General features: G+C 39.1%; 1 protein-coding gene across 3 annotated transcripts in view; it reads right to left on the bottom strand.

Moving 5' to 3' along the window:
• LOC129566356 (mucin-2) overlaps positions 1-27,709 on the bottom strand; it is a 44,773-nt gene that overhangs the window by 5,493 nt on the left and 11,571 nt on the right. For 2 of the 3 annotated variants that reach the window (XM_055442209.1, XM_055442208.1), the window contains exons 3-10: positions 12,937-13,000; positions 12,165-12,865; positions 11,899-12,084; positions 11,551-11,816; positions 10,991-11,440; positions 10,795-10,903; positions 9,837-10,702; positions 1,259-9,728 (exon numbers count right to left, since the gene is read on the bottom strand). In XM_055442209.1, the coding sequence (XP_055298184.1) occupies positions 1,259-9,728; positions 9,837-10,702; positions 10,795-10,903; positions 10,991-11,440; positions 11,551-11,816; positions 11,899-12,084; positions 12,165-12,865; positions 12,937-13,000 (11,112 nt within the window). The remainder of the gene's footprint in view (positions 1-1,258; positions 9,729-9,836; positions 10,703-10,794; positions 10,904-10,990; positions 11,441-11,550; positions 11,817-11,898; positions 12,085-12,164; positions 12,866-12,936; positions 13,001-27,709) is intronic. The other variant, XM_055442211.1, reaches the window with a different exon arrangement.

Below are 27,709 nucleotides of genomic sequence, written 5' to 3'. Positions count from 1 at the left end.
TTTTCTTGCATATTATAATCGGGTGAATTATAATATTGAATATTTCATTAAAATCATATTGATTTTGTATGACTTGAGTCTATGTCTACCCTCTAAAAAAAATGGTTATGTTTAGGCTTCGGTGAAGCGTTTCTTTTGGATTGCTCTATCAACTAAACAAAACTATGATTAACATGGCCGAAATTGCAATAATTTTTTTTCTTTCATTTTCTTCTTTCTCCAATAATTTCACCTTCACTTTGGAATTATTGACAATTACATTCGCTACAACACAGCAAATCGCAAATTTCCTTCTTATCCATTTTGGCTACAACAATTCGCTGAATCTTCATACAAACAATATGGCTTTTATGTAAATTTTAAGGCAAGCAGAAAGTCTTGACAATGACGCCGAATTGTCAGACTGATGTTTAAAAAATTAACTTCAATCGAAATGAACCATCAATTCAAAAATTATATGGTTTTTGAAATGAAATTAAATGAAATCATTGACACATATTATCTATTGTGTTTACGGTGGAAAAGTATTGAGTTAGTGCATGGTATCAAGTGTTATGTACATGAAAGAGTTGTGTGTGTGTGTGTTTCTTTGATTAGTTAAATTGTCGAATCGTCTTAATTGGTCATGAATTTTGATGTCGTATTCTACTAAATGTGTTGATACTTGAGAGAGAAAAAAAGGGTGTCCGAAATTAAGTCAAAAACTCCAACAAAAAAAAAACTACCAGTATTAAAGAAAAATCCATCCATTAATCCCACTTCTCTTAAAGATTGATATAATAATCATATTCTACCGCCGCACGTCGTCTGTATAATGTTTATAATGTTCGATATGCGGGAAACTACATCGACAACCATCTAGCACAAATGGAGGTATTGATAAACAAAATTATATACACAAAGTAAAATCAAGAAACAAAAACCGTTGAATGAATGTGATCCAAAACCTTTGCTACATGAATGCATACCGCATTCCAATACAAAAAACAACCGAACAATACGATAAGGAAATAGACTGCAAAAATTATTCTCGTTTTGTTGAATCAAACACAAAAATTAAATGAATGTAATAAAAAAATATAATAATATAATGCCCATGCGCTCTAGGAGAATGAGGTGGAATGGCATCGAAACGATGCTGGATCAAAATGGAAATATAAATTTGAATTGGGGATATTGATTTTAACGTAATTCACTGTAAATTTGGCCCAAAAAAAAACAAGAACCAAAAAACAATTTGTATTTACGTGTCACTAACCTCCTCAGATGGGGCATCTGTATCGCTAGGTGCATTTGTTCGTTTTAATTGTGACAATTTGACTTTTGTTTGGGTTATTTCGCTGCTGTAACTGGTTTGTGTGTTTACAACAGGCGAACCAGACTCATCTATGTTATCTACTGTGCTGTGTTCAACTACTATATGCGGTGCATCAATAATTGTGCTTACCTTCCCGGAGGAAGCAACCGCACCATCGAATGCATTTGCTTTGGTGTGTTTTGTTGTTGTTGTGGTGGTTGTTGTTGAGTTTTTCGGTGGTAATTGGCTTAGGACGACATTGTCTAAATTGGCTAATGAAATGACTAATGGCGGTGCGGAATCGTTAATTTGCAATGTATTTGGTTGATCGGCCTTAACAACATGAATGTCGTTCACGGCATCGGCCGTTGTATCGCCGAAATAATCGACAACGGTCGTCTGTGCCACCGACGATGATTCGGTTGTGCTTTGAGGTATAAACACTGGACTTGGACTGCTTCTCAAATAGGAATCGTCCGATGTGGTTGCATAGACGATGTTCAATTTTTTACCACTACGATCAGTTTGGAATAAACCTTCGAGCGGTATGGTTGACGTTTCAACACTGAATATATTGTCGGGCAATATGATTTGCCGCGATTTTTTCTCTTGCACTTTTTTCGGCGATACATTGTCGTCATCGGTAGCCGGCCGTGCCGTTGTCGTTAGAAATGTTAAAAATTCCTTGGCCTTAGCATTTGTATCATTTTGATGATCAACCAATTTAATCAATGTAACACGATTGATTTCACCGAGCTTATTTACGGTTGGCAAACGTTCGATTATCAAATTAGAGTTTTCCGTTTTGGGTCTACCATTCGGACTGCTGCGTTGAATGGTTTGTCTTCGCTGTTGCGAATACACCTCAACAATACGACTCACTTCGGCCAATTTTTCCACCTTTTTCGAGATAACCTCCGCATTTGGATCATCTTGGCCAATTTCATTTGGCTTTTGACTATTTTTAAAATGTTTTTCTAATGGATTCTCATCATAATCGATGGCAAATACATGATGATACGTGGTTGGTTTGACCGTGGTCGGTGTGGCCATTGTTGGTTTCGCGTACTTTCGAGATGGTTTGATGGTCGCCGTTTCCTGTAAGTTATCTACTAAATTTATTGAATTCAAATAATGTTCAGTGGGTATGTTGTCGGTCGCAGACCGTTCTTGTTCAAATGATTGATCTTGTTCGTTTATGGCATTTATGGATGTATATATGGTTGTTGTGGTTGCATCACGACTATCATCATCGTCAGTTAGTGTATTTGTGTTAGATTCAACATCATCATTGACACTCGATTCGGTGCCAATGAATTGTTGATCAAATGATGGGTTTTCTGTGTGCGCCAATTCATAGATTGGTGTATCTGTAAATGTATGTTCATCCTGTTCTGTGTTAGTATTGAACGGTGATGATTGTTTTTGATCGTTGGATGTGGTGGTTTTCAAGAATTGACTGTGTTTTTTACTATTTTTGTTAAACAAATTATGATTACGAACATTGAGTGCGTTCACATTGACACCATCTAAAACTACTGTCGCCTCGGTTGTACTTTGTGTCGGGCGTTTTACAAACGGCCGCAACGAGGCTGGATGAATGCCCACATTACTTGTTACCGTATTTTTCGAGAATTTATTCGAACGGTAGCCTTTCGAAACAAATCTTGACTGAGTTTGAACCTCTTCGGATTGATTTTCAACATTTTCTCCATTTTGATTTTCTTCGACATTTTCTTGTAATTGATCGGCAGAATCGTCAGTTGGATTGTTCGGCAATTTAAAGACTTTTGTGAATTTACGAGTAAAACCACGACTTGTAACCGGTGAACCGGATTCGTTGGATGGTTCAGTTGCTGTACTCAAACTGAATGATGGTCGTGGAGGACGAACTGTGATACGACCTCTTGTGAATTTCGATGAATAGAATGGCTGTGGCCTTTCCGCCTCCTGATCAGTTTGATCGCCCGATTGATCATTTTCTTCCTTTGTTTCATCGAGGTTATTCACAATTTCTTCCTTTGTTCCGATCAATTGTTTACGGCTTGTTCGCAATGATGCCGGTCTGAAACCTCTTATTCTCTCATGAGTTCGGACTTCTTGTTCAGCACTTTCGCTTGATGATTCTGGCGTTTCCTCTGGCGCAGCTGTAGTTGTACGAAGCTTCTTTCTGCGCTTGATCAAGTTGCTGTTCAGATTGGCTCTTTGAGCCGCTAGAATCCGTGTTTTAACACCGGGCCGTACAGTCGTTGTTGTACTCGGTTCAATAATTGCTTCGGAACTTGTTTCCAAATTCAGTTCTGAGTTTGATTCTGTTTTTATCTCCAAATCCGATTTGCTTTCTTGTTCACCAGCTTCACTGTTCAATTCGGTTGCAGTTTCCTCACTTGCACTTTGCGTCGACGATACTTTTGCCGATTCACTCAAATCATTATAAACTTCAGTGCTTGCAATCAAATCGCTCAATGTGCCCGCTTCAATGTCATTTGACTCAAAGTTCACTTGAGTAACGCCAACTTCATTCGCTTCCGTTGCGCCGATTTCATTGATCTCTGTGCCGAATTCAGTGGCACTGTCTTCAACGATAATATTTTCGGTGGTCGTTGTAATTGGAGCTCGTGTGGTAGTTTTACGATTTGCAAAAAGTTTTCGATTGACTTTCAAACGTTCGGTTCTTGTTGTCTCAACCTCTTCAGTTTGTTCGGGTTCAACTTGAGGTGCTTTTGTTCCCAATCGAATTCGACCACCGGCTGCACCACGAGCCAAACTCTCTTCGATATTTATTGGTTTGAATGATGTGATCTTCTTTCGTTTGTATGTTGGGCGCGATCGTGGTGTTGATTCAGCGTTACTCTCTTCACTCACTTGCTCTTGCTCTTGCTCTTGTTCTTGTTCTTGATTTTCAGCCGATGCTTCGGTGGTTGTGAATCGAGTTCGGCCGAATGGACGCCGATATTGCTGCTTTGAGCGTGTCTGTGAAAATGAACTTAGTGAATTTGTCCTTTCAGAACTGCCTTCATTTGTCTGATTATCGACATTCTCCTGATCATTCTCATTCACTTCTTCAGTCGATCCGGTTGTGCTTGTTCTTGTTTTCGAACCAAATGGACGGCGACGAAGGACTGGAATTCTAACGCGCAGTTTTGTGCTTGCATTTTCATTCGAATTTCCTGTTTCGTTTTCATTACTCACATTTTCTTCAGCATTTTCATTCAACTCTTCCGCTGACTCAGTGGTCGTGGTGGTTCGTTGAGCGTATGGACGTTTACGAAAGATTGGAATACGAACACGAGTGGTATTTTTTTCAACTTCGCTTTGATTTTCTTCTACATTTCCACTGGTATTCTCGTTGACATTTTCGTTTCCATCATTTTCACTCACTTCTTCAACCGATTCGGTTGTGGTGCGTGTTCTTGAAGCGAATGGTCGTCGGCGAAGAGCCGGAATTCGCACACGAGTATTTTCATTGCCTGTGTTTTCTTCAACGTTCTCGTTGGTATTTTCACTTTCATTTACTTCCTGAACCGATTCAACTGCGGTGCGAGCTCTCGAAGCGAATGTTCGTTGACGAAGACTCGGGATTCGGAGACGTGTATTTGAGCGTTGATTTTCATTGTCTGTGTTCAAACTTTCACCGCCATTTTCATTCAAATTTGAGTCGGAACTTTCAAACAATTCTTCGGCTGATTCAGTTGTAGTGGTTCGTTGAGCGTATGGCCGTTTTCTGAAAACTGGAACTCGGATACGAGTGTTTTTATTCTCATCTTCGCTTTGGTTTTCTTCGGCATTTTCATTGGTACTCTCGCTGACGCTTTCATTATCATCATTTTCACTGACCTCTTCAACCGATTCAGTTGTAGTGCGAGTTCTTGAAGCGAATGGTCGTTGACGAAGACTCGGGATTCGAACACGTGTATTTGGGCGTTGATTTTCATTGTCTGTGTTCAAACTTTCACCGCCATTTTCATTTTCATTCAAATTTGAGTCGGAACTTTCAAACAATTCTTCGGCTGATTCAGTTTTGGTGGTTCGTTGAGCGTATGGCCGTTTTCTGAAAACTGGAACTCGTGCACGTGTATTTCCATTTTCATTTTCATTATTCAAATTTTCATTGGAATTCTTCTCTTCTATCGTTTCGGCTGCCTCCGTTGTTGTTCTTGCACGTTGGAAAGATGGTCGTTGGAAAGGAGGTCTTCGTCTTAGACCATCCGTACTTTCTTCACGAATGTATGTTCGCTGTCGGATTGAATTGATCTCATCATTCTCAACACTCACTGTATCAAATTCGGGAGTATTTTCAGTGGAGCTTTCGCTATTTTCTTCTAAATTTGCAGCCTCGGTGGTTGTGGTTCGGAAACGTCTTCTTGGAAATTGAACATGTTCACGCGTAGCTTCTTCATTACTTTGTGAATTTTCTTCGACATTTTCGTCTTGAACGTTTTCGTCTTGAGCATTTTCATTCAATTCCGACACTTCAGTGGTTGTGGTCGAAAAGCGTCTGCGAGGAAATGGTCGTCGTTGGCGTGTGGCTTGAATGTCAATATTCTGTTCATTTCGTTCGTTTTGATCATTTTCTGCTTGTGAAACGTTTTCCTCAAGAGTGGCCTCAGTGCTGGTTGGTCTACCTTGAATACGACGACGACGTGATTCAACCGTGAATGTTCGATGTTCGCCACTATTATCGGCATTTTCCGCATTGATGGCCGTTTGAGCTCGAACTCGACTACGGAAGATTTTGCGTCGTCGTTCATCATTTCGTGTCACTTCGCCGGTTTGAGCAATTTCCGAATTTTCATTCTCATTCGCCAATTGAGTTTCAATCGAACTACTTTCAACTCGTTGTCCATTGACCGGTCGTCGTCTAATTACAACATTCCGATGCGGTGGATTCGATGGAGTTGGACTGTTTGGTTCGAAAACTTGGCCATCGGTCGTTTCACCTGAATTCAAATTGGATTTAATGTCGCCGGTTTCAGTGATAACTTCAAGACTTGCCAACGATGGGCTTTCATTCGATTGCTCAGTTGATGATTGCTCGCTGGATGTTTGTTCAACGCTTGCTTGGTTTTCTTCCTTTTCCAAAGCAGCTCCTGAGTTTGCAGTCAATTCAACATCCAATGTGTTGATGGCATTGGCCAAATTTGCCAACGAGCTGGGGCTAGCTGGACTAACCACAGTCGTCTCGGTGGTTGATCCGAAAAATGGCACAACCGATGAACTTTGATGCAATCCGATATTTTCGGTTGGATTTTCAAGTTCAGCGCTAGCAGTAACCAGATTCAAATAACGATTGACTGTGTCTTGTGATGCTTTGACACGACCTCTGTACACTTTTTGCTGAGTTCTTGCCGTTGAGCTTGGGAATTCTTCATTTGACGCCAAATTTTGTTCGGTGGTTGTCGAACTGAACCTTCTTCTTGATTGCAATCGACGCCGTTCGTTGAAATCATTTTCAGTGGAAACACTTACGTCAATCGGTGCTGCAGTTGTGGTTCGTCTAATCGATGGTCGTCGTCGTCGATTCGCATTTGGTGGCAATGATGAGCTTTCATAAACTGCTTGTGCAGTGCTTGATACTGGGTACTCTTGTTCATTTGTTTCGGATGAACTTTCAATGGAGCTCACGCTATTTTCCTCCAAACTTGATGTTTCGGTACTTGTCGTTTGGAAACGTTTTCTAGCAAATTGAATTCGTTTGCGAACAAATGCTTCATTCTCCTGTGATGGCTCTTGAACACTTTCAGTTGAGCTGCTCAAAGCTCCTGAGTTGGCCGTCAATTCAACGTCCAATGAATTTAAAGCATTTGCTAAACTGGCCAAATTATCTGGATTTGCTGGACTAACTGCATTAGCTTCAGCAGCCGCAGCAGCAGCAGTGCTTGACTCAATTGCAAGTGGTACTTCGGTCGATTGGAATGCAACATCTTCGCCATGTAGAGCATTAATGGCTTTGGCAATATTTATCAAATTACCTGTACTTGGAGTCACACGTGAAACAAACTTTGCTTTTGTAGTTGTTTCAACCGATTCGGTTGATGCGAAACTATCGATAATTTCTTGAATTTCTTCGACTTTTTGTCTGAATAAGCGATCAGTGCCGTACTGTTCTTCTTCATTCGTAGTACTTTCGATTGCGTCTAAAACAATTGGAACGTGTTTGTCATAGTCGCCAATTAAATTTAGCAGAGACTCAGTTGTAAGCGGCAATTCAGTACTTGAGGGAGTGTCAATTTGAGCATTAGAATTGGTATTTATGTTAACATTTAAACTTGGATTCAAATTGGAATTCAAATTTGCATTCAAATTCAATGCATTGAAATCAACTTGGGGTGGGATTTTGGCGGAAAAACGATTTGGATGTAAGAAAATAATGGGCGAATCGCCACCTGGTCTTTTACTAAATGGCTTCTTCCGTTCGACGGCATTCAATCGATTTTGGAATGAAGTGTCAATGTTGATTTTTCGAGCCAATGGCACAACAGTTGGCTGATCGTCTGAATCCGGAACAGCTGAAGTTGTCTCGGTCAATGGTGCATCACGGCTTTGTTCAACAAATGAATCTTCTTGGCTTGAAACACGTGTTCGGCTTTTAAATCTATTGCCACCTCGACGTAAAGTGCTTCGAGGTGTCGACGGAGCTGGTTGTTGGAATTCTTGTTCTTGTATTTGTTCATTTCCTTGATTTTTCGCATGAAATTCTTCTTTATTTTCTCCAAAAACAGCTTCAGCTCGATTGGATGTTCGTCGATTTGAACCACGGCCACGTGATCGAATGGCCTGTTGTTGCGTATTCTTTCTACTCAAATCGATTGAAGTCAACGAACTAAAATCGTAACTCATTTGATCGGGGCGATAGTTTCTATCACCTTGATCAATGTTTGCCGAAATTGCTGGCAATCCATTTGAAGTTTCTTGCAACAAATCCTTCAATTGCGGTCGATAACGACGCGATGGTGATTTTTGACGAATAACATTTGCGCGATCGTTATTTTTTGCACTGTATTCATTTCCTTGAACCTCATTTTTGGCTTCAGTTTCTGTATTTTCCACATTCTGTCGAACGATATTATAAGTCACATGTCGTACATTGTCATCCAATATTGGATTTGACGGCTTTTGATTGTCAATGTTTAAATTTCTGGCCGGTGGTCGTGTACGTAGACGACGATATACCGTTCGTTGTGTCGATGACACATCCGATTGTTCGGTTGTTTGTTGCTTATTTACACGAGATTTGTTTCTAAATCGAGTATTAGCAGAAGAAGCGGTTGGACTATTTACAATAGGAGAGACAGTAGTGGTAGAAAAAGAAGAAGAAGAAGGAGCTTCAGAATTATTAGAAGATAGAGAATCAGAGGTTTGAATACTATGTGAGGTCAAATCGTTTGTATATTCATCGTTATTTGTCGCATTTGCAATCGAGTAGAGCGTAACATTCAATGCATCATCGTTGTTTGCATTGTTGCCACTTACCTGCAAACCTTGTAATTCTTTTGTGAGTAAATTCTCGATAACAAGATTATTGCCAACGTTGTCATTGTTTTGATTGCTTGCGACACTCACCTTGGCATCGTTATCTGAGCCATTATCAGCGACGGTGGGCGTTAATTCAGTGGTACTGGTTGTTGTGGTGGTGGTTGTTCCACGTGTTCGTTTCGTAAACGGTCGTGGGCTTGAAATGCCACCACCATACGTCGGCTTAAACATAGACGACACCGACGACATTTCGATTTGATTGCTTTGCGTAGTGACAAATTCATTTTGATGATGATCAACTACAAAAGAACTTGGAGTGACAGTAGGACTAGATGGATTTTCGGTCGGTAAAGAAGTCGTTGTCAATTTTGAACCTATCAAATGTTCTTCTTGGTCAGTCTTTGCTTGACCTTGGTCGGTGTTGACGGACGAAAAGGAAAACTTTGAATTGGTTAAATTGGGCTGATTAGTCGGTATTAATTGGGGATCGGTGTCACTTTTTTTGTTATTGTTACTGGTCAAACTATCGTCATCGCTTATGAATGCATTTGAATTTGTGTCAATGTTTGATGTCAATGTACTGGTTAGTTCTATGCCTAAATCATTTAATTGTGTTGGCGAATTGGTTGTGTATTGTGATTCGTGTGTGTTTGTATTATCGTTTGCGTTATTTGTTGTCACTTTGGACGTTGTCGTGCTGGGATAAGGATATGACGATGATGTTTGTGGTGTGGAATATTGTTCTGTTTGTATTGTAGTTGTACGGCGATTTAAACTGCCATAAGATCGTGTTGATGTTTCAGGTGTTTGTGTAAAATGATTATTTACGCTTTCTACCGTTGTTGTTGACGATGAAACACGTTGGCCATCCAATCGGTCGTCATCTTGGTCGTCATCTTGGTCGATTATGCTGACTTGAGTGGTTGTTGGACGTTTACGGCTCACCGTTTGATATCTGGAAAATTTGAAGGAAAAAACGTGTTATTGTTCACTCCAAGCAGATTGGAAATTATTGAATTTTCCCAAAAATGCAAAAGTTTAGATGAAATCTATCCACGCTTACTTTGTCTCCGGAGCGGGTGTTTCACTTTCAATTTCATCTGAAATGTATTGTTGTTTTGTGGGTCGAATCCGTTGAATGTTGACATACTGCATTTTGGTTGTGGTTGTCGGTTGAACTGAAGCTGGCTGCTCATCTTCTTCCTCCTCGGCTTCATCATCGCTTTCGTTACCGCGGTCTTCGACCGGTGCAGCTGTGCTTGATGGTCTAGCTCTTTGAATGTTTACATAACTGAAAACTGGTTGATGCGTTGTTGGACCCTTGTTGTCATCTTCATTAACATTCTCAACATTTGCTGGCGTAGCGTTGCCAATTTCACTTTCTTCTTCCGAATCGTGTGTTTTTGGTGCTTGAGTGCGTGTGATTGTTGTGTATTGAGGTCTCTCTCGAAAGATGCCACCACCTTCAACTTCTGGTAATTGATCGAGTCCATCGTTCTGTGGTCGTGGTCGACTATTTCGGATAACGGACGAGTAACGGTTCTCTTTATTTTGTCGTTGAACCAATGGTGCAATTTCGCTTTCAGTATTCGATGATGTGCCACTGCTAATTATTTTTTGTGTGCGAAGGCTGCCACGCTTTGTACCAAGAACTTTGTTATACAGTGATTGGCTGATTGGAGAAACGGTTGTAGTTGTAGTTGTCGTTTTATCAGTGCCACCGATTCTTGAATATGCGACCGAGTTTTGATTCAATCGCATTTGCAGTTGTTTTTCCAATTCATCGAGACCGCCTACTTTTTTAATCAAACTAATCAATTCTTTGATCACCTCTGGATCTTCTTCTTCAAGTGCGTGTTCGATTTTCGTGTTAACCGTTTTTGTATCTTCTTCTGGTGCTTCTTCTTCTTCATCTTCATCGTATTCTTCCTGCGAAAATGAAAAAAAACATGAAAAATGAAATCAATCTTCACTTTTACAGAAGAAAAAACTTTTCCCATCAATTAAATCGAAAAACATACCTCTTCTTCTTCTTCTTCTTCTGGTTGAGCCGTTGTTGTTGTTGAAGGTCTTCCAATAATAATGCTCTTTACCGTTGATGAAACTTTGGTTGTACTTTCCGTTGTTGCACTAAAAAAAAAACACACACACAGGCAGAGAAATAATTGCCGTTAACGTTGCGTATCCAAAAAGTAGACCATGTATAAAGCAATTTACCTTTGTGTTGTTGCTTTTGGTTTATCGCACTGAACATTACGCGTATAATCGCATGAATCGGTGAGTTTGTTGAATACTAAACCAGATGGACAAGTGAATTGATGGGCAACAATGCCTAAATTCGATGGACCACTGTCCAAACACCAGAAATACTTTTTACAATCTCTTGGATGCTGAAAGAAACCTTCTTCTTCGCATTTGAAATCAGAACCTGGATCTGGTGTGGTTGGCGGTGGTGGAGTTGTTGTACGAGCACTTGAGTATTGGACTGCTTCTTTTGTGGCTGGACTACTTGTTGGCTTTCGTCGCGAGCTGCTTGGTCGTCGTTGTGTGGTCTTTTCCTCATCTTGATCGTTCACATTGTTGGTTTTTGAGCTCGCATTTGTTCGACTGCGTGAACGGCTTGGCTTCTTACGCCTGGCTGGAGTCAGGACTTCATTTTCGTTGCCACTTTAAATTTTAAAACAATTATTTAATAAATTAATGGAATAAATTGAAATTTTGAGTCAAGGCAAGTGACTTAATGGGGAAAAAAGTGAATTAATTGGAATGTAATTTACCCAATTTTGTTGAGCATAGCTTCTTTGGCTGCTTCAATGATTGGATACGGTCTACCATGACATGTGCCACGGAAATCATCGTTATCAATTGACCAAAACATAATTCCACCCAAGCCATTTGCCACTACATATTCTCCCTTCTTACGAGCGATCGCCTCATCATCATAGCCAACCCATTGATTTTCACGGAATGCATACGGGCCCATTGCATTTGGATTTGGTTGCACAACGGTCCAACTATCGTCGTCTTTTATTCCTTGGCAAATCTATGGAATAATTGGCGCAAAAAAAAACGAAAATTTAGCAAAAAATCATTGAAATCCCCCCAAAAAATATGAAAAATCCAACCTCATAGTATGCCAAATAGCCCTTTTCACGTGTTGCATCGCCTTGTGCGCCAGGTCCGTCAGTTGGTGCTCCGATATCGGTTGATTCTTCGTTCAACAAAGTGTAAGTTCTACCGTAAGTTGGAATTCCGAGAACCAATTTGCTTGGGTCAGCTCCCTCATTGATGTAAAATTTAATACTGTAATCCTATTGAATGAAAAGCCACTCTTTTAACACCAAGTTCTAATCAATTTCAAAGATGAATTATTTGAAAAAAATGCACTAACAATGTTTAATTCCGAATCATAATTATATTCGGATGCTTTTTCAAGTGGAAACAGCGGAGCGTGATGATTAACCGATGGCTCAAATGCGCTATGATAATCATAGGTAAGTAAATTGAACCAATCCAAGTTTTTGTTGAGCTTTGGAATATCGTATCCCTTCTGAATGTATTCAATACCAGCCGGCACTGCCATGGTCAACAGCAATCGTGGTCTTCCGGTTTTTTCCGATTCACGTTCAAACTCTTCTCTCAATTCCTGTACAAATTGAGCGTAATTATTTTTATCACGTGGTTTGCCACCATCTCGGAAAGCTGGATACTCCCAATCCAAATCAAGACCATCAAAGTGATTTTGACGTAAGAATTTCACGGTATTTTTCACGAATTCACGTCGTCGATCAGCGCTGGCAACCATTGATGAGAATCGGCTTGAACCTTCATTCCATCCACCGATAGCCAGAAGCACTTTCAAGTTCTTGTTGTAGGATTTTAATCCAGTGAACTTGGCATAGCCTCCTTTTTCGATATCTTGATACTTATCGAATGGTTTCAATTTGTTGTCCTTAGTAAAGCCGCCAAAAGCATAGATTAAATGCGTACACAAGTATGGATTGATATTCTGTGGACTGAATTTAGCGGTGCCAGGCCGGTATATACTCCAATTTGTGTAGTAACATACAACGCGCCCTTCACTCGTTTGGCCTGTAAAAAATGTGAAAAAAATTTGTAAAAATTTGTTGCTAAACTTGAATAACAACATTTCATCTACATACTTGTTTCGATGGTGGCAGCCAGACTCAGCAGCACCAGAATCCATGAAAATGCTTCTCGCCTTATCTACAATTGAAAAAGAGGAAAAAAAAACATGTTCAAATCAATGTATTCGAAAAATGTTGTGAGCTGTGAAACAACATAGTAGAAAACAAGAGTGACAAACACCCAGTTTTACATGAAATTTAATCAGTTTCCATTTGCGAGATCCGTTTGCATTTGGATGTGTTATAAATATATCAGAATGAGAGAAAAAAAAATCGAAATTGATTTAAAGTGTGCACACACGCTCGTACGCTCTCGCATGCGGTAAGCCCTTTCAATTGAATTTCAAATTGGCATTTCGAGTTGATTTGTTATGCACTTATAGTCCATTAATAGAGCGCAACGAAAGCCTAACCGAATCACAAATTGTGCGAAGCATTAAACAGACCATAAATAATTCGTTTACACAGTGAATTGGCTTTTGCCATTATTTATCCATGTATCTTGTTTTACGATTTTGGATCGCTTTTTTTCATGCTTCTTCTTGTGCCTCATTCAAAAACGCACAAAAGTTTGAAAAGATTTTTTGACGATTATTCGCCTCAACGTACTTTGCCTTCACTCGAGCGCTCTGTTTCTCTCTTGTTGGTTGCGGAATGCGAGCGCGCACGTTCCCAAGCGCTTTTGTTTTCATTTAATTTGTGGTATTGGATGTGCGTTGTGCACGCAAAACAGATACTTTGTTTTCATTTCTATTATCTATTTCAATAACTTGCGATTATTATTGAGTGAATGAATCATGTTCAGAATCGAATGTGAAACGTCATCTCGATGCGAGAGGCGAGAAAGAATAAAATGGAAGTGAAACACACATAAAACGCACGCATTTCACCATCAAAATATAATTTCAAGCGGTAGATCAACAGAAAATGAAATACACGCACACAATCAACGATGCAAAGAAGAAATATAGTGCCAGAATGAAGAGCGAGAGCCCATGCCTTCAATTTAATAACAACAATAATAATAATGTGAGTTTGAAATAGACGTATTTTGTCAGCCATTGAATGCTTTGAATTGCATTTCAATTTGTCGTTTTTGATTCGAATTTCCTCACTTAAATATTCATTAAATTCGCTGGCAGAAAGCAACAGAAGAAAAAACACATACAGAGAATTAGACATCAATTGCGTATGGGCTCTGGTTTGTGCGCGGCTTGTGTCGAACACACACACACACACACCGCATGAAAAGTTCACACGCTAAAGTTTCTAAATAAAAGCGCTAAAATAGATATTGTAAGTGCACTTGGATAGTGTTGAGAAATGCGAGCCAGCCCAACAGCCAACTAACGAACACAGAGTGTACAAGAGTCTAGGCAAAGCCACCTAAAGTTTTAGCATATTATGCGAACCGAACCAAGAGAAGAAAAAAAAAACATTAAACGACGGCAACGGCGACGAACACGAACGAAAAAAATAACAATAACACATAATTGATCTATGAAATCGTACGTTTGTGTCCTAAATTTTCTCGACGCTTATTTCGTATTCGTAGCATGAGTGTGTTTTTTTTCTTTGCTTCATCTCAATTTCAAACCCTTTTTATTCTACGTTCCAGCATAATTACGGTGCTTTGAGCACAGCGAGACACACATTGAAAAGATTAAATCTGTTTTTGACGCGATTTACAAACGAAAGCGAAACTTTGCTTATGACCGCGATGCAACTGCATTGCAATTGAAATGTAGTTCAAATCAATTTCTAAAGCGCACGCACATTGCTTTATTTTCGCTTCTTTCTGCGAACTGTTTTCAGCGCGCATGCAAAACGAGTCTCGTTCCACGGTGTTGAAGGGGAAAAATGGTGAAGTGTGAATCAGAAAACAAGTCCGCAATTTGATGAGATGAGCCGCTTCATTTCTCCGTAGAAGATTTTCCTGTTTTACGCGATTCTATTTCGTGTGATTGGAAGCGGCACGAGGCACTTTCGCTTTGGACGTGTGCCAAGCTTGTTATTGCATATACTAGCGTCTTGTTGTTGTAGTGCCTAGCTTCGATATTTCTTTTGCAAATCGAAAATCACTGTTATTTTATCATTAAATATTTTTTGCATTTTTCTGCTTGATGGACAGAAAAAAAAAATTGAAAAATCTCATTGCAAACCAAACAATTCATTCGTGTTTTAAACAAAAGCGAATTTCATATGGCTTAAGCCACATTTGATTATCTCGTGTTCGGTCACAATTTGACGGCCCGCTTTTTTCTCTCCTCCAAACGCGAAAAAGATTAATAGATTCAAATAGGCACATGGACAGCGATTTGGGACACAAAAAACAGTCGCGATTGCGTTATGTGGCCAATTTTCTTTTGTTTGCTATGAGATAAAGCCAAAGAGTCAACATTCAATGATTTATGTTGACACAAATGAGAATAGACGTTTTTGGTCCAAATTGAAATTAAATCAAATGGCGCATAAATTTGTCATATTTTTACATCGTGTTTACCGTGACTGCAAATGGATGGAGGAAGTGGTGAAGCATACACATTTCTTATTTGGAGCATATTTTGTTCGGTTTTTGTTTTTGGCCATTCCATGGGTGAAATAGTAACAACATAAGAAGAGAGAGAACGTAGAAGAGAAAAAAAACCACTGATGCATGTAATGCCATTTCATAAATTTGATTTTGCTGGTTGGAAACTCGTTGTTGACTTTGAGCAATGTAATTATTTTCGCCTTCGAAAGGTTAAACACATAAAATTGAGCACCGCCGCCACCGCCTCAGCAGCAGCAGCAGCAGCAGAAGCAAACATTTTTATTTGCCTTTCAGTTACATCCGGATAGAGTGAGCTCTATATTCAACGCAAATGATTACAATACAACCATTGTAATCGATTAAAGTTGATTGGAAATACATGATTTTTCGATAATGTCAATTGGTATGTGTCTCGCTCTGTCATCTCAAGCGTTGAACGAATCACGAATAGCGGAGAATTACATAAAAGCCCAAGTCAAGTTGGTTGTACGAAAATTTGTTCCCAAACCAAAAATGAGGTTTAATCTGCCCGAAAACAAAATAACTGTATCATGAGAGCAAACGCTGCCAAAATGCAGTGTCTATCGACAAACGCTTCTGTTTCGATGAAAGTCGCACACAAAACTGGGTTATATAAGACAATTAAATAATATCGGCAGCATAATTCGATTTGTTATCGCTGGCTTTTAATCTGCCGCGTGTTTATTCATTATTACCATGCGAACAAATCGAAACGAACGAATGAGCGAACGGAATTCCATTTGTTTCGATTGCATTCATAAATTTTTTTCACTAATTTTTCCAATTATTTCTTTTCCGTTCGTTGCTCGAAGTTCAACGTCACCCAGCGCTTCTGGCCACAATAGAGAGATAGAGAGAGTATCTTTTTGGTGCGATCTAAACAACAACAACGACAACAAAAAAAAGGTGCTACGGCACAAAACAGACTGCTGTGTGATCAAATCAAGCGTTTAATTGTGAATAAATGGAAGAAATTCTCTTTCTCTCACTTGGCAACGCCGAAGCAAATTTATCTCTCAGCTGCAGCGTTGTGTGTGCGCATGCTGTGACTTTGTTCCTTTCAAAAGCGGCAACCTGTATTTGAATTTATCACAATTTCATCCACTGATAAGCTCGGAGCAACGGCTCAAAGGGATTTTCGCTGATATTATTATGTTTTAATTACACCTTTCCATTGTAAGCAGCATGCGCAGCACAAGATCACCAATTAACGGAACCATGTTATTTATGCATCCAAACGTCACTGCAAAAAAAACACACCAACGAAGCAACGAAAAAAAAGACAAACTGGCGGCGGCGATGATGGCAAACGCCCGCAAAACATAGATATGCAATCGCAACAAAGTATATAGAAATAAAATTACAAATTGATACGCGTTCCGCCTTATTCGACACGGGATAAATTCAGTCAAACTGGTATCAATTGCCATATCATCCAATTCAAGAAGTTTTTCGCTTTCCTCAAGAAATAGTTGCCAAATGAGTTTTTCTCCTCTCTATCTCTGCAGTGCTCGTTTTGCCACCACTTAACATTGGCAATTTTATGGTTAGACTTTTTTTTTGAAAAAAAAAAAGAAATATAAAAAGTTTTCCTTTTGTTTTTTATTCGCTCTCCGTTTTCTTTATGACGACAACAACGTCGTCGACGACGACAGTCATAAAGTGAAATAGTCGTGCTGTTTAAAGAGACTTTTGCGCAAGTAGAAAACCATATAGCGGCTTCAAATAAACGAGACAATTTTTTTGTTGTTTCGTTTGATGTAAAATAATAAATTAAGATGCAATAGAAATTGAACGAAAATCTCGGTGAGATAATTGTGTGATCTACTACTTTCACTGATTTCTGAGAGTGTTCGTAAGCACACACTCTCGAGAGTCAGAAAACCGGCTGCCACGATGACGCTCATTTTCGACTCTTTAAAATGTAAGTCGCGCTCAAGTCAACTATGGATGGAAAGACAAATGCTAACTAGAGAGCGCAAACGCGCGCTCGCAGTGACGACGAAACAGCAAAAGTACCGTAAGCCACGATTTTAGCCAGGCCATTTTTCGATGTTACTCATCGCTGAACTTGCATAACGTCATTAGCAAGAGCATCGTGCAAAAATAGAAACCAATTGTTTTTCGTTTCGTTGTCTTCTTCTGGTTTCGTAGGCGAACTCTAGCTTTAGAATTGACGCTGCAATTTGTCCAATAGAAGATAAATCGAATCAAGGCAATACTTTTGTTTTGTACGTGATGCCGATGCCGGCGACGATGACAGCAGCGGTCGTCGTAACATGCTAATCAAGCAGCCTTCTCGTTGGCCATTGTTTTCACTTCAGTTGATTCCGTTTCGATTGTAACGAAATTTTTCGATTATGTACGGCATATCGTGATTATCGTGAAATGATGCAACTGATGTGCTAAAATCGATCGCTGTTGAAATGATGTGTTCCAGTTCAAAATCTCTTCATCCACTTTTTTCTTCTCTATGCCGGCATCAAGGCATGAAACGGTTAAGTGTGAAATGGTTATTCAATCATCACATTTCGATGTTTGTTTTCAGCATTTGCGATATTTGTTCAACAGCCCACCTTTGACCTTGGACGCTCGAAGCGAATTTTTTTGCTCCATCGTTTGGTTATTTGTCTAATGAATGGTACTGCAGCAGCAGCAATGGCGAAAATCACGTTTGCAAAAAAAAAGCTACGTGCCCGTAAATATGGCTGAAGCGGAAAATCAAAGCAAAACAAGTTTTTCATGGAAAACCAGCGAAAAAAAGGTAATAATAGACAGCGGTAGTAGATGCATAAACTGTCGATTGACTTGTAAAGTGCCTTTTGTTGCCATTTTCTTTTTCCGATGGCACATACGCCGAAAACAGGCACACAAACTCGTTTTTGATATAAAGTTCCACTCGGAGTCAATGGTCTGGTTATTCAATGAACGGTTCCAAACCAAGAAAAAACCACTTGATTTGTAAGCCGTTGTGCAGAGAAAACCATTTCTTTCGTGTTTCACTTTCATCTGCTGCTGGAATGGAAGGACATGGCCAATTTGTGTACGCATATTTGTGCGCGGGAAGCAAAAAATGATCAACCGTTTAAGTATTGCGTAGAGCATTGTTATGATTTCCCATATTGTGTTTGATAATTTCAAATCAAAGACCCGAAAAACACACACGAAAATCACATCCAATTTAAGCTAATGCGATTCTCAAGACAACGGAAATTCAATGATGCGGTTTGATTGAGAAAAAAAAACCCGATCTCGTGTAAACACATTAAAGAAAAACTCTTTTAGTTTACTACCGCAAACAAAGAGCAAAACCAATAAATTTAACATCGCACCATAAATTTGTGTTTTGTTTTAAGCACAAACACACCATGTGCACCAATTAATATTTACTGCTTTTTTCCCATGGCATCGAGAGAGAAAGAGAGAGAGAGAGAGGAAAGACTCGGTGCTCGTCTTTTGTATCCACTTCCAAAGAGGAAATACAATAAAAGCATTTTTATTACTCGATGCTTGCTTCTAAAACAACACACAATGTAGTATGCTGTGTCTGTGTGTTTATGTTTTTATTTTTGCGAGATTTTTTTTCTTTGCTGCTAGGCATTGTGTTTCCGAATCACGCAGCCGCTCAGCTCAATGATAGATGTAAGTCACTTTTATCTGCATCTACAGCATTTACCTTCCCCGTTGTTTAGTGAATTGACTTTCGCGCATATATTTTTTGTTTTCGTTATGTTTCTGTATTATTAAATTAAATTATTGTACTTTTGTTATTTTGTTCCTTATCTTTTTCTTTTGTTGTTGTTGTTGTTTTTTTTTTGTATTTATTTCGGAATTGATATCATCATTTTCATAATGGCTTAGTCTAGTTTCACTGTGTATGAGCTGCGCACAGTCGCTTCGTTCGGAAGTGATCTGCAATTCAATGCATCACAACGTATGAGCCGAATAGCATGGATTGAATTGGTTACATAAGAATCATGCCACACATCCTTTTCTCTTTATTGGATTTCGAATTGGCGTTTGATAATAATTCACATAAACGGCCACGACACCAAGAATTATGGGTGTTGCGTTAAAACTTCCTGAATAACTTGGTGACATAGTTGCAATCGTCATAATATATCTGACTTTTCTGTTATAAGCGCACTGTTTAAAATGTTTCGCATAATGGGCGACAATTTGCTAGATATTTTATCTCCTTCGTTTCTTTGGAGCATAAATGCTAGCGCATTCATGGCATTGAGTTTAATTGTATGCACTTACTGTTGTCTCATCAGTCTCGGATTGCAAACTGTGAAAACATCTCAATTTGTCAAATAGTTCAAACGATTCAAATTCTCATTGTGTGCAGTTCTTCGCTTGAAATGTGCTCACTGAGCATCGAGCACTTTTATTGCGCGACTGCTCACTGGGCCTCAGATAGAAATGACGCTGTGTGTTTTTTCTTCTTCCACATTATTTGGGTAAGCGCTTCACTTCATCACCAGCTGTTTGTGGAGATGTGTGTTATGTAACACGTTTGGTTGAAGAAATATTTGTTCAACACCGCTGACTCTGTCAAGGAGGAGCTCGCTTTGAACATGAATGAAACAAAAAAAAAATGGTATCCACATAAAATGTGTAATTTACACGATGCATTGTCGCTATTTCGCTAGCAATCAATTAAATCGGTAAGGCGTCGTGTAAATGGTTTGTTGTTGGTCGTTTTTGTTGTTGAAATTTATGCGATGCAGACGCTTAGCAACCATTTCGGTTTCTTTACGTGTAATGCGTAATCGCCCGGTTGAAACGTTGAACTGGTCTTTTTGCGCGTACGTACAGTATGATATGGCATTAGATTCGAGCCTCTTTCCATTTCTACCTTGAGTCAAGAAGCGATCGCGCCCGTCGTAACTTGAATGATTGAGTTGAAATTTGCAAATTAAATGATTGTTGCATATCATTTGCTCGAATAGTTATTAATAGGTGTCTGATGGAATGTGTAAACCGTTTTTTTCCAGTCAAAACGTTATTTACCAGCATAGAAGGAAAGAATGCCATTTGGTCGACGCATATGAATATGTAATTTGTGGCATGCGTGAGAAAAAAAATGCAAAAATTATTTTTCACGAAAAAAAATTTCACTGTATAAATTCACATGTCAAGAAAATTTGAAGCATTTGAATTTAATTTTGTTTTTGTTCAGATCGTTAACACAACCTGGGCGTAAGTTTGTTGAATGGCAACAAAATGTGTATTTACGCACACGATGTGTTATTGATTTATGCCATGGAACTGTCCTTTTTTGAGGCCATTCTCACCGGTGACATGGATCGAAAAGAAACATCATCGCTTAAATCACTGTCGTCGGTGATGCTGTTTTTTGTTGTTGGTTGTTCTGTAGCGATGAACGGAAGAGGTCATAATCGATTGGAAAAATCAGTGCTATAAATAACCGTTGTTTTTTTTTCTCGTGAGATTCGTGCGAGAAAAAAATGCGACGTAAACAGGATGTTGCAGTTCAAGCAAATCATTTTCATTGAGTTTATTGTGTCGACACTGTGGTGTCCATAGTTCTTGTACGTGTTACTATTAAACATCGATCAATCAAGCGGTATAGAACTTGAGGCGTTAACAAACAAAGAAACAAACGAGTAATCAGAGGAGAGAGAGAGAAAACCAAACAACAGAGCGAATAGAAATAAAAACTCGCACACACACGATTTACAATGTCAAACAAGCACATACGGTGGCGATGAAATGAGAGGCCATAGATGGAAAAACCATGCCAAAAGAATTGGTAATGTGCGAAAATGGAATACATTTGGATTGTTGACGACGTCGTCGCGTTAATTTTATTCAATTTTTGCTATTATTTGGTGCAAATATATGGATTTTGTGTTCACAAAACCCCTGAGCTACCATTGTCCCTAGATCGGTTGTGCGCTCACGAGCTCAAAGAATTCAATGACTTTTCCGTTTTTCTGGGCGCTTTTTATTTCTTTGAGCGCATGATTTGTTTTTTTTTCCTACTTCTTTCGTTTTTCATTCAACGTCATTTGGGTTTTTTTTCACTTCATTTTCGTTTTGTATTGTGAAATCGAAAAAATTTTCTATGGTAGCACGAACACTTGAATTCTAGCCAAAGTTGAAAATGAGTGAATGAACGAATGAAGCCGAAGAAACTAATGATTTTCTGCCATTTCCATACAATATTCTTGTTGAAGGGCCTAATACAATGTCCGATGCATTATTATTGTATATAGCTGCTATATATGAAAGAGCCGCGCACACATAATTGTGTGTTGCAAACAATTATGTCTCAAGACCAAACATGCAGCTGAATTTGAAGTGAGAGAGAGAGAAAGACAGAGAGAGAGAGAGAGAGAGAGAAAAGCCACACAGCACACTGCTTGCCACATGAGTGTGTGCGGAGAAGATTTTTCAAGCTTCATTGAATTACAAATGAGAATGGAGCGCTGTATACGATCAGGCGAACGAAAAATCAAATTGATCAAAACCGAATAATTAAATGATTATATTCAAAGTCGATTAGATTATTCATTGCATTGAATTGCAATTGTTTAGCACTCCGAAAAAATGATTTACAATTGTAACAGCCGTCGATTAGCAGACAATTTGATTGAATGGAATCGAAAATCAATTGAAGCCCATACAAAAGCCACATGTGTCGACGATTTAATGTGGCAGAACTGATTTGCATGAGAGCAATAACGCCGTTAATAATAACGGTAGAGTTCACAGCAGGATATTTGTATTGTATGTTATGATTCGCAATTGGTTCAGCGTCCAGCAAATATGCGGTCGCTAAATTGAATCATTACTTGTTGTCATTCACTAATTCGATTCAACTGATTTCGATAATGTTGGTTGTAATTTCGGTGACATTGGGATTTTTCGGTTGTCCGATTGTATCGTCTGGTTTCATATTTCAGCTTAAAAACATAAATTCCGTTGTGTACGATCGGATAGCGAACAATGAGATTGTGCGCCCATTGATTGAACTTTTGATTGGCCTGGCGCTTTAAATTGAATTTGCGTATCGCGATATTGGATTGTTCGGCATACCTCCGGCATGCCAACGGGAAAAATTGAAAAAAACATGTTGAGCAATCTGCACTCATCGCGCATAATTTCCTAATGACGGCGTCTTAAACATATTTGCGCGCATTTTTTCCGATCTCAAGGTGAATTATTGGGTGTCACAACAAATTTCCCAAACCATTCATAGTCAACGGGGTGATGATTGGTTTTGTTCGCCTGTATACATTTCACTGGGTTCGAACCGTTCGATGTCGTGCACCGCATTTTGATCCCATGAATGCGATCATTAAACCATATCTAATGCGAATTAATGCTCGAATTGTGTTTGACTGTGAGATGGAGAGATATTTTCCCAAATTGCAAACGATTCGGAAAAAGCATTGAATTCGATACCGTTGTTTTTTCATCGTTCAGTTCGACGACTTTTGTGCTGCAGCTAGCACACATTCCATACTTGAATTTCGGAATTTGTTCGCGCTGCAACATGAGCACTATTTGTTATTTTCACGCTTATTTGATAAAACATTTAACGACTTGCAACGAAAATGAAAATGCAACAAATCGTTACAATGTCGCACATACAAACATTTATTTACCGTTTTGTGGTCAATTCCAAACCGATTGATTGACATGCTGCAAATGACGAACACAAAAATGAAGTAATAAAGTGACGTTTATTGTTTATGCTTCTGAAATGCGAAATTAAAAGTGAAAGCCCTTTTTTGAGAGTGGTGTTTGTGCTATGCTATGCGGTGTGTCGTAGCAATTAGCCGCGCGATTATTGGTGGCACTGATGATTTATTGTCACGTATTATTCAATTTTCGAATCATTGTCCATTACTGCCAAAGAGATGTGTGTGTTTAAATGAAAGGCATAAATCGCTCAATTTTTCGAATTCGAAAATCGTCCAACTAACTACAGTTATTACTTAAAATATTATTTCTGTGCGCATGGGCTGTTCCTTTTGTGTGTTTGTGTGTATGTTTCTGGCTTTGGCTTGCGCTCATTCATATCGCATATAATTATTGGCTGTGTTTGCCGCACTGTATGCTCTGTGTATTATTTTCTTTCAGTTTCTGCGTTGTTACACGGCCAATTTACCAACAATGGAGCTTCGAACAGCCGCGAGCAGCAGCAGCAGCAGCAGCAGCAGCAGCAGCAGATTGACTTGGTTTTTATTGTTTGTTTGTTTTGGTAATACACAGTCAAACGGTGGCAACAACAGCGGCGATGGCAGCAGCGGAAAAAATCTTATTCGGATCTCATTTATTTGGTAATTAATTGTGTTATTCTTTCTTGACTGCTTACAAAATTCCCATTAAAATCACATGTGTTTCAATTGCATATATATTCTCTGTTTACTTGCCAGACACTGATGAAGCAAAGTGGCGCGCCTATCACAATAGATACCGCGTGCGTTCGGTAGGCAATGAGAAACGAAAGAGAAAAAAAATCGACTCTCGGAACAATGGCATTTTAAAGCCGGCTCACCAAAAATGTAGGTGTACGAAATTTGCACGGACTTTGGCACGAGCGTCACTCTCTCAGTTATTGACATTTAACGAAGAGAAAAAAAATGCTAAGTAATTCACGGTGATTCATTTGAACAAGTTATTCCGGACTACCCGAAGAGAGTGTGGAGATCGTTACGGTCATCATTATTATGCGATTTGGTGCGGCTTGTGTTTGTCACTCGCAATATTTATTCAATTGAGTTTGGAATAAATGTCATGTGACGATCGAATTAGTAACGACTTCTTTTCAAAATGTCCGAATGGAAAAGAGCAGACAGAATGTGAATTTGGAAAAAATTTCATTTCATTTCCTTTCTTCTTCGGTGGCAATTCACTTTTTTTCTCGCTTGAAAAGTTCAAACGCAATTTATAACGCGCTCACGATTCTATCGCCCGTCGACTGCACAATTTCCATTTCGCCGTCATTTTCTTTGAAGTTGTGAGTTTTTCTGTTGTTGCTTTTCAAATACTAAACATATTTTATATTTCATTGAATGGGCGCTTTTCTCTGTAAAATTCCAAAAATATACTCTTGATTTGTATTATTAGCAATTCAGCCGCGTGCACTCGAATTTTGCCTCATTCTCCCTCTGCTTTTTATGTTGTGTTTACCATTTCGACTTTTCCGCGGTGAGACTCATGCCGCTGTTGCTTGTAAGCGCACAAGAAAGACAGAATGCTCCATATAGTCAGAGGCAATAAACGAAAACAAAGCGCAGTAGACAGAGTCGATTTTTGAGTTTGTCTTTTGTGGTGGCTGCTGCTGTTGTTGTGGCTGCTGCTGGTATGGACCATTGTTTTTGGTCGTTAACTTTATGCCTTTGTTATCATTATATATTTCATTTCCACCGTTTATTTTTCACATAATACTCAAGCGTCTCTTGAGGTTTTTTCCTGTAAATATTTCAACTAGATAAAAAAATGTTGTTTTGTTGCATTTTTCCTACGTTTTGGATTTTTTGACGTCAAAATCCGTGCATTTTTCTAGTGCACGAGGCCAAATTTATTTGCACTGGATGCAATTTGTACAGTTGAATTCAAGCACTTTTTTGTTGCTTTGTCGTTGCGCTCTTGTTTTGGTGTTGATTACTTAATAATGTGTGGACGAGTGATTCAGCCGTCGTCGTCGTCGTCAGGCCACTGAGCAAAACAGTACAAACCAAATATCAAACACTCCAACATTCCCTCGCTCTAGCCCTGCGATGCCGTCAAACTTTTCGGTACGGTCTATTTATCATGAGTATTTAAGTTGAAGCAGCCGCAAAAAGTGGCACAATTGGGTTTTTTTTGGAATCTGGATATGTGTTGTTTAGCTTATTCACCTCGTTCCACTCTTTCATTATCAGACGGTACGAATTGCACGGCGAACTGGTACGAGGAACTCGCTCATGAGCAGTTGAGCACACGCGAGGAACTCGTTTTCCATTTTATGCAGAATTAATGATGCGATCGGTTGAATTTGGGCTAAACCAGACCATTACATAACAAGTGCAAAAACACACACGAATTCCATCGAAGGTGAGCGAGCCATCGAGACGAACAAAAAACAGAGTCGTGCATTTCGCAAAAGCGTGTTGAAAGCAAATGAGTATAGAACGAATATGGTTCTTGATGGTGCGATTCAAACAATTTTCGGGTTGTGAATTAAATGAGCAGACAATGGAATGTTAATCTTCAAATGGTCATTAATGTTAGACAAAATGGACAGATCACACACGCATTTGGCATAATAAATGATGTTCGTACCACGTTTCGTTGAAAAAATGATGTGTTCAACTCTTAATTTAATTTGAAATCTATGCATTTAATAAATGATATTATGTGTTATTGGAGTCGGCGTCCAATCATTGGTATGAAAATTCAATGTTTATCGTTTCGACGTCTCATAGGCGATCTCAATTGATTGCGCAGCAAAAGTGAGATGAGGTATTGACTGAGACGGCGGTGACAGCAGCAACATTTTGAGGAGAGGGTTCAACTTGGTTCACAGCCTGAAATGCCTTTCGAGGCATCGCACACGAGGCAACCGCGAGAAATGGATGTGTTTTGTAAGTTCGATTTCATGGAGGTAGAGATTTGTGTGTGATGTAATTATAGACCGTTTTTAAAATGAAACCAACGAAGGTTTTTTTCTCTCTTCTCTCGAATCTATTGAACCATTTATCGCCTGCATCGAAAAATCATTGACATATCGTCGTCGCTCGAACCGTCTGTCGGTCGGGGCAAACAAAAACCAACAACCGTCTGGGTAATTACACACTACTGTGGGACTGTTTTGAGAACGCATTTTTCAATTGATTTACACGCGCGCGCATCGCGCACTACACACACTTATGATAGCAAGATCGATCGATGATGCATTGCATAGCCACGAGAGCATTGTGTGTGTACAGCATATATTATGCATTCACCGCCTATGCACTCGAGACGAAGAAGAAGAAGAAGAAGAAGAAGTAGAAAAAACCACCTTAATGACACGTTTTCTTACAATGAATTTTATTTTATTCCCAAATCCAGCGAAACAGAAGTACTGATTTCCATAATTTGGTTGATGCACGTAAGAAACATTCATTCCAAACACCAATCACACATATACACACATACGTACGTACTGTGAGCGAAAGATTGACTTGGGCTAGGCATTAATAAAAATGTACGCCGCGATAACACAAACCATTACTTTCTACAATTTTTATAATTCAATGTGAATTTAATATTATGTATGCGTACGTAGTTTTTCGCTTTTTTGTTTCTCTTCTGTTTATATGGTTGTTTTCGTTTTTTCTCTTTTTGCCATCGCTCTTCTCTGTCTCTTTCGCTCGATCTTATGGATCTTTAAAGAAATGTTATGCCATCAGAGACTTTATATTTTCTATTCACTTTCTTTCAACTTGCTCCCATTCGTCGTCATGCTTTGGTAGTAACAAAAACGCGCAGGCTCGTACTCGCGTTTGGAGAGTTTCGGTTTTTTCTTTCTTTTTCATTTGCTATCACCGATTTATGTTTTGTTTCTTCGTTTTTTTCTACCAATCGCACTCGGATCTTGGGATTGCTGCACAAAGTTAAACATTACACACATCATAATCATCATTGGATGGAGTACGCGCACGGCGCACTTATTGCAGCTGCGTGTATTTTCCATCAATGGAAAACGTAGTTTGAGTCGTGCATCGTGTGAACATTATTTATGTGGATCTTTTCGGCTGGACGTGTGCGTTGGTCATCGTCGTCGTGGTCGTTGTTGTCGCATTTTGTGAATTTCAACAGCGAGAAATAGACAGAGAGAAAGAAAGAGAGAGCCGAAAATCCATTTGGCCATTCAAACAGTTCGCCCATCTTGTTCACAATGTGAATTTTTACCATTGTGTGACCACAAAATTAATTCACACATAAACGGTCGCATTGCATAATGCAGCGTGTGGTAAAATTGACTGTTTGTTTTCGCTTCTGCCGTCTGTATTTCGTTTTTGTTCGTCGTCGTCGTCGTCGTCATATTTGCCGTGTGTCATATTGTCGATTGTATTATGTGAATTATTTTGTGCGCTTGTGTTTCGATCCATTCAAAAAAGGGCCCATTCAAATGAGATGCTTTTGTTTTAAAACAAAACTCAAAAAAATCTTTCAAATTCCGCAAAAATCGAGGAAAAGTATTCATTATTTACGATTCGATTTATT

Source organism: Sitodiplosis mosellana, unplaced genomic scaffold (assembly GCF_009176505.1).
Source record: "Sitodiplosis mosellana isolate CC-2019 unplaced genomic scaffold, AAFC_SMos_1.0 Smas_scaffold_3, whole genome shotgun sequence".
Taxonomy (NCBI): Eukaryota; Metazoa; Arthropoda; class Insecta; order Diptera; family Cecidomyiidae; genus Sitodiplosis; species Sitodiplosis mosellana.
This window is presented reverse-complemented; position numbering and strand designations above follow the sequence as displayed.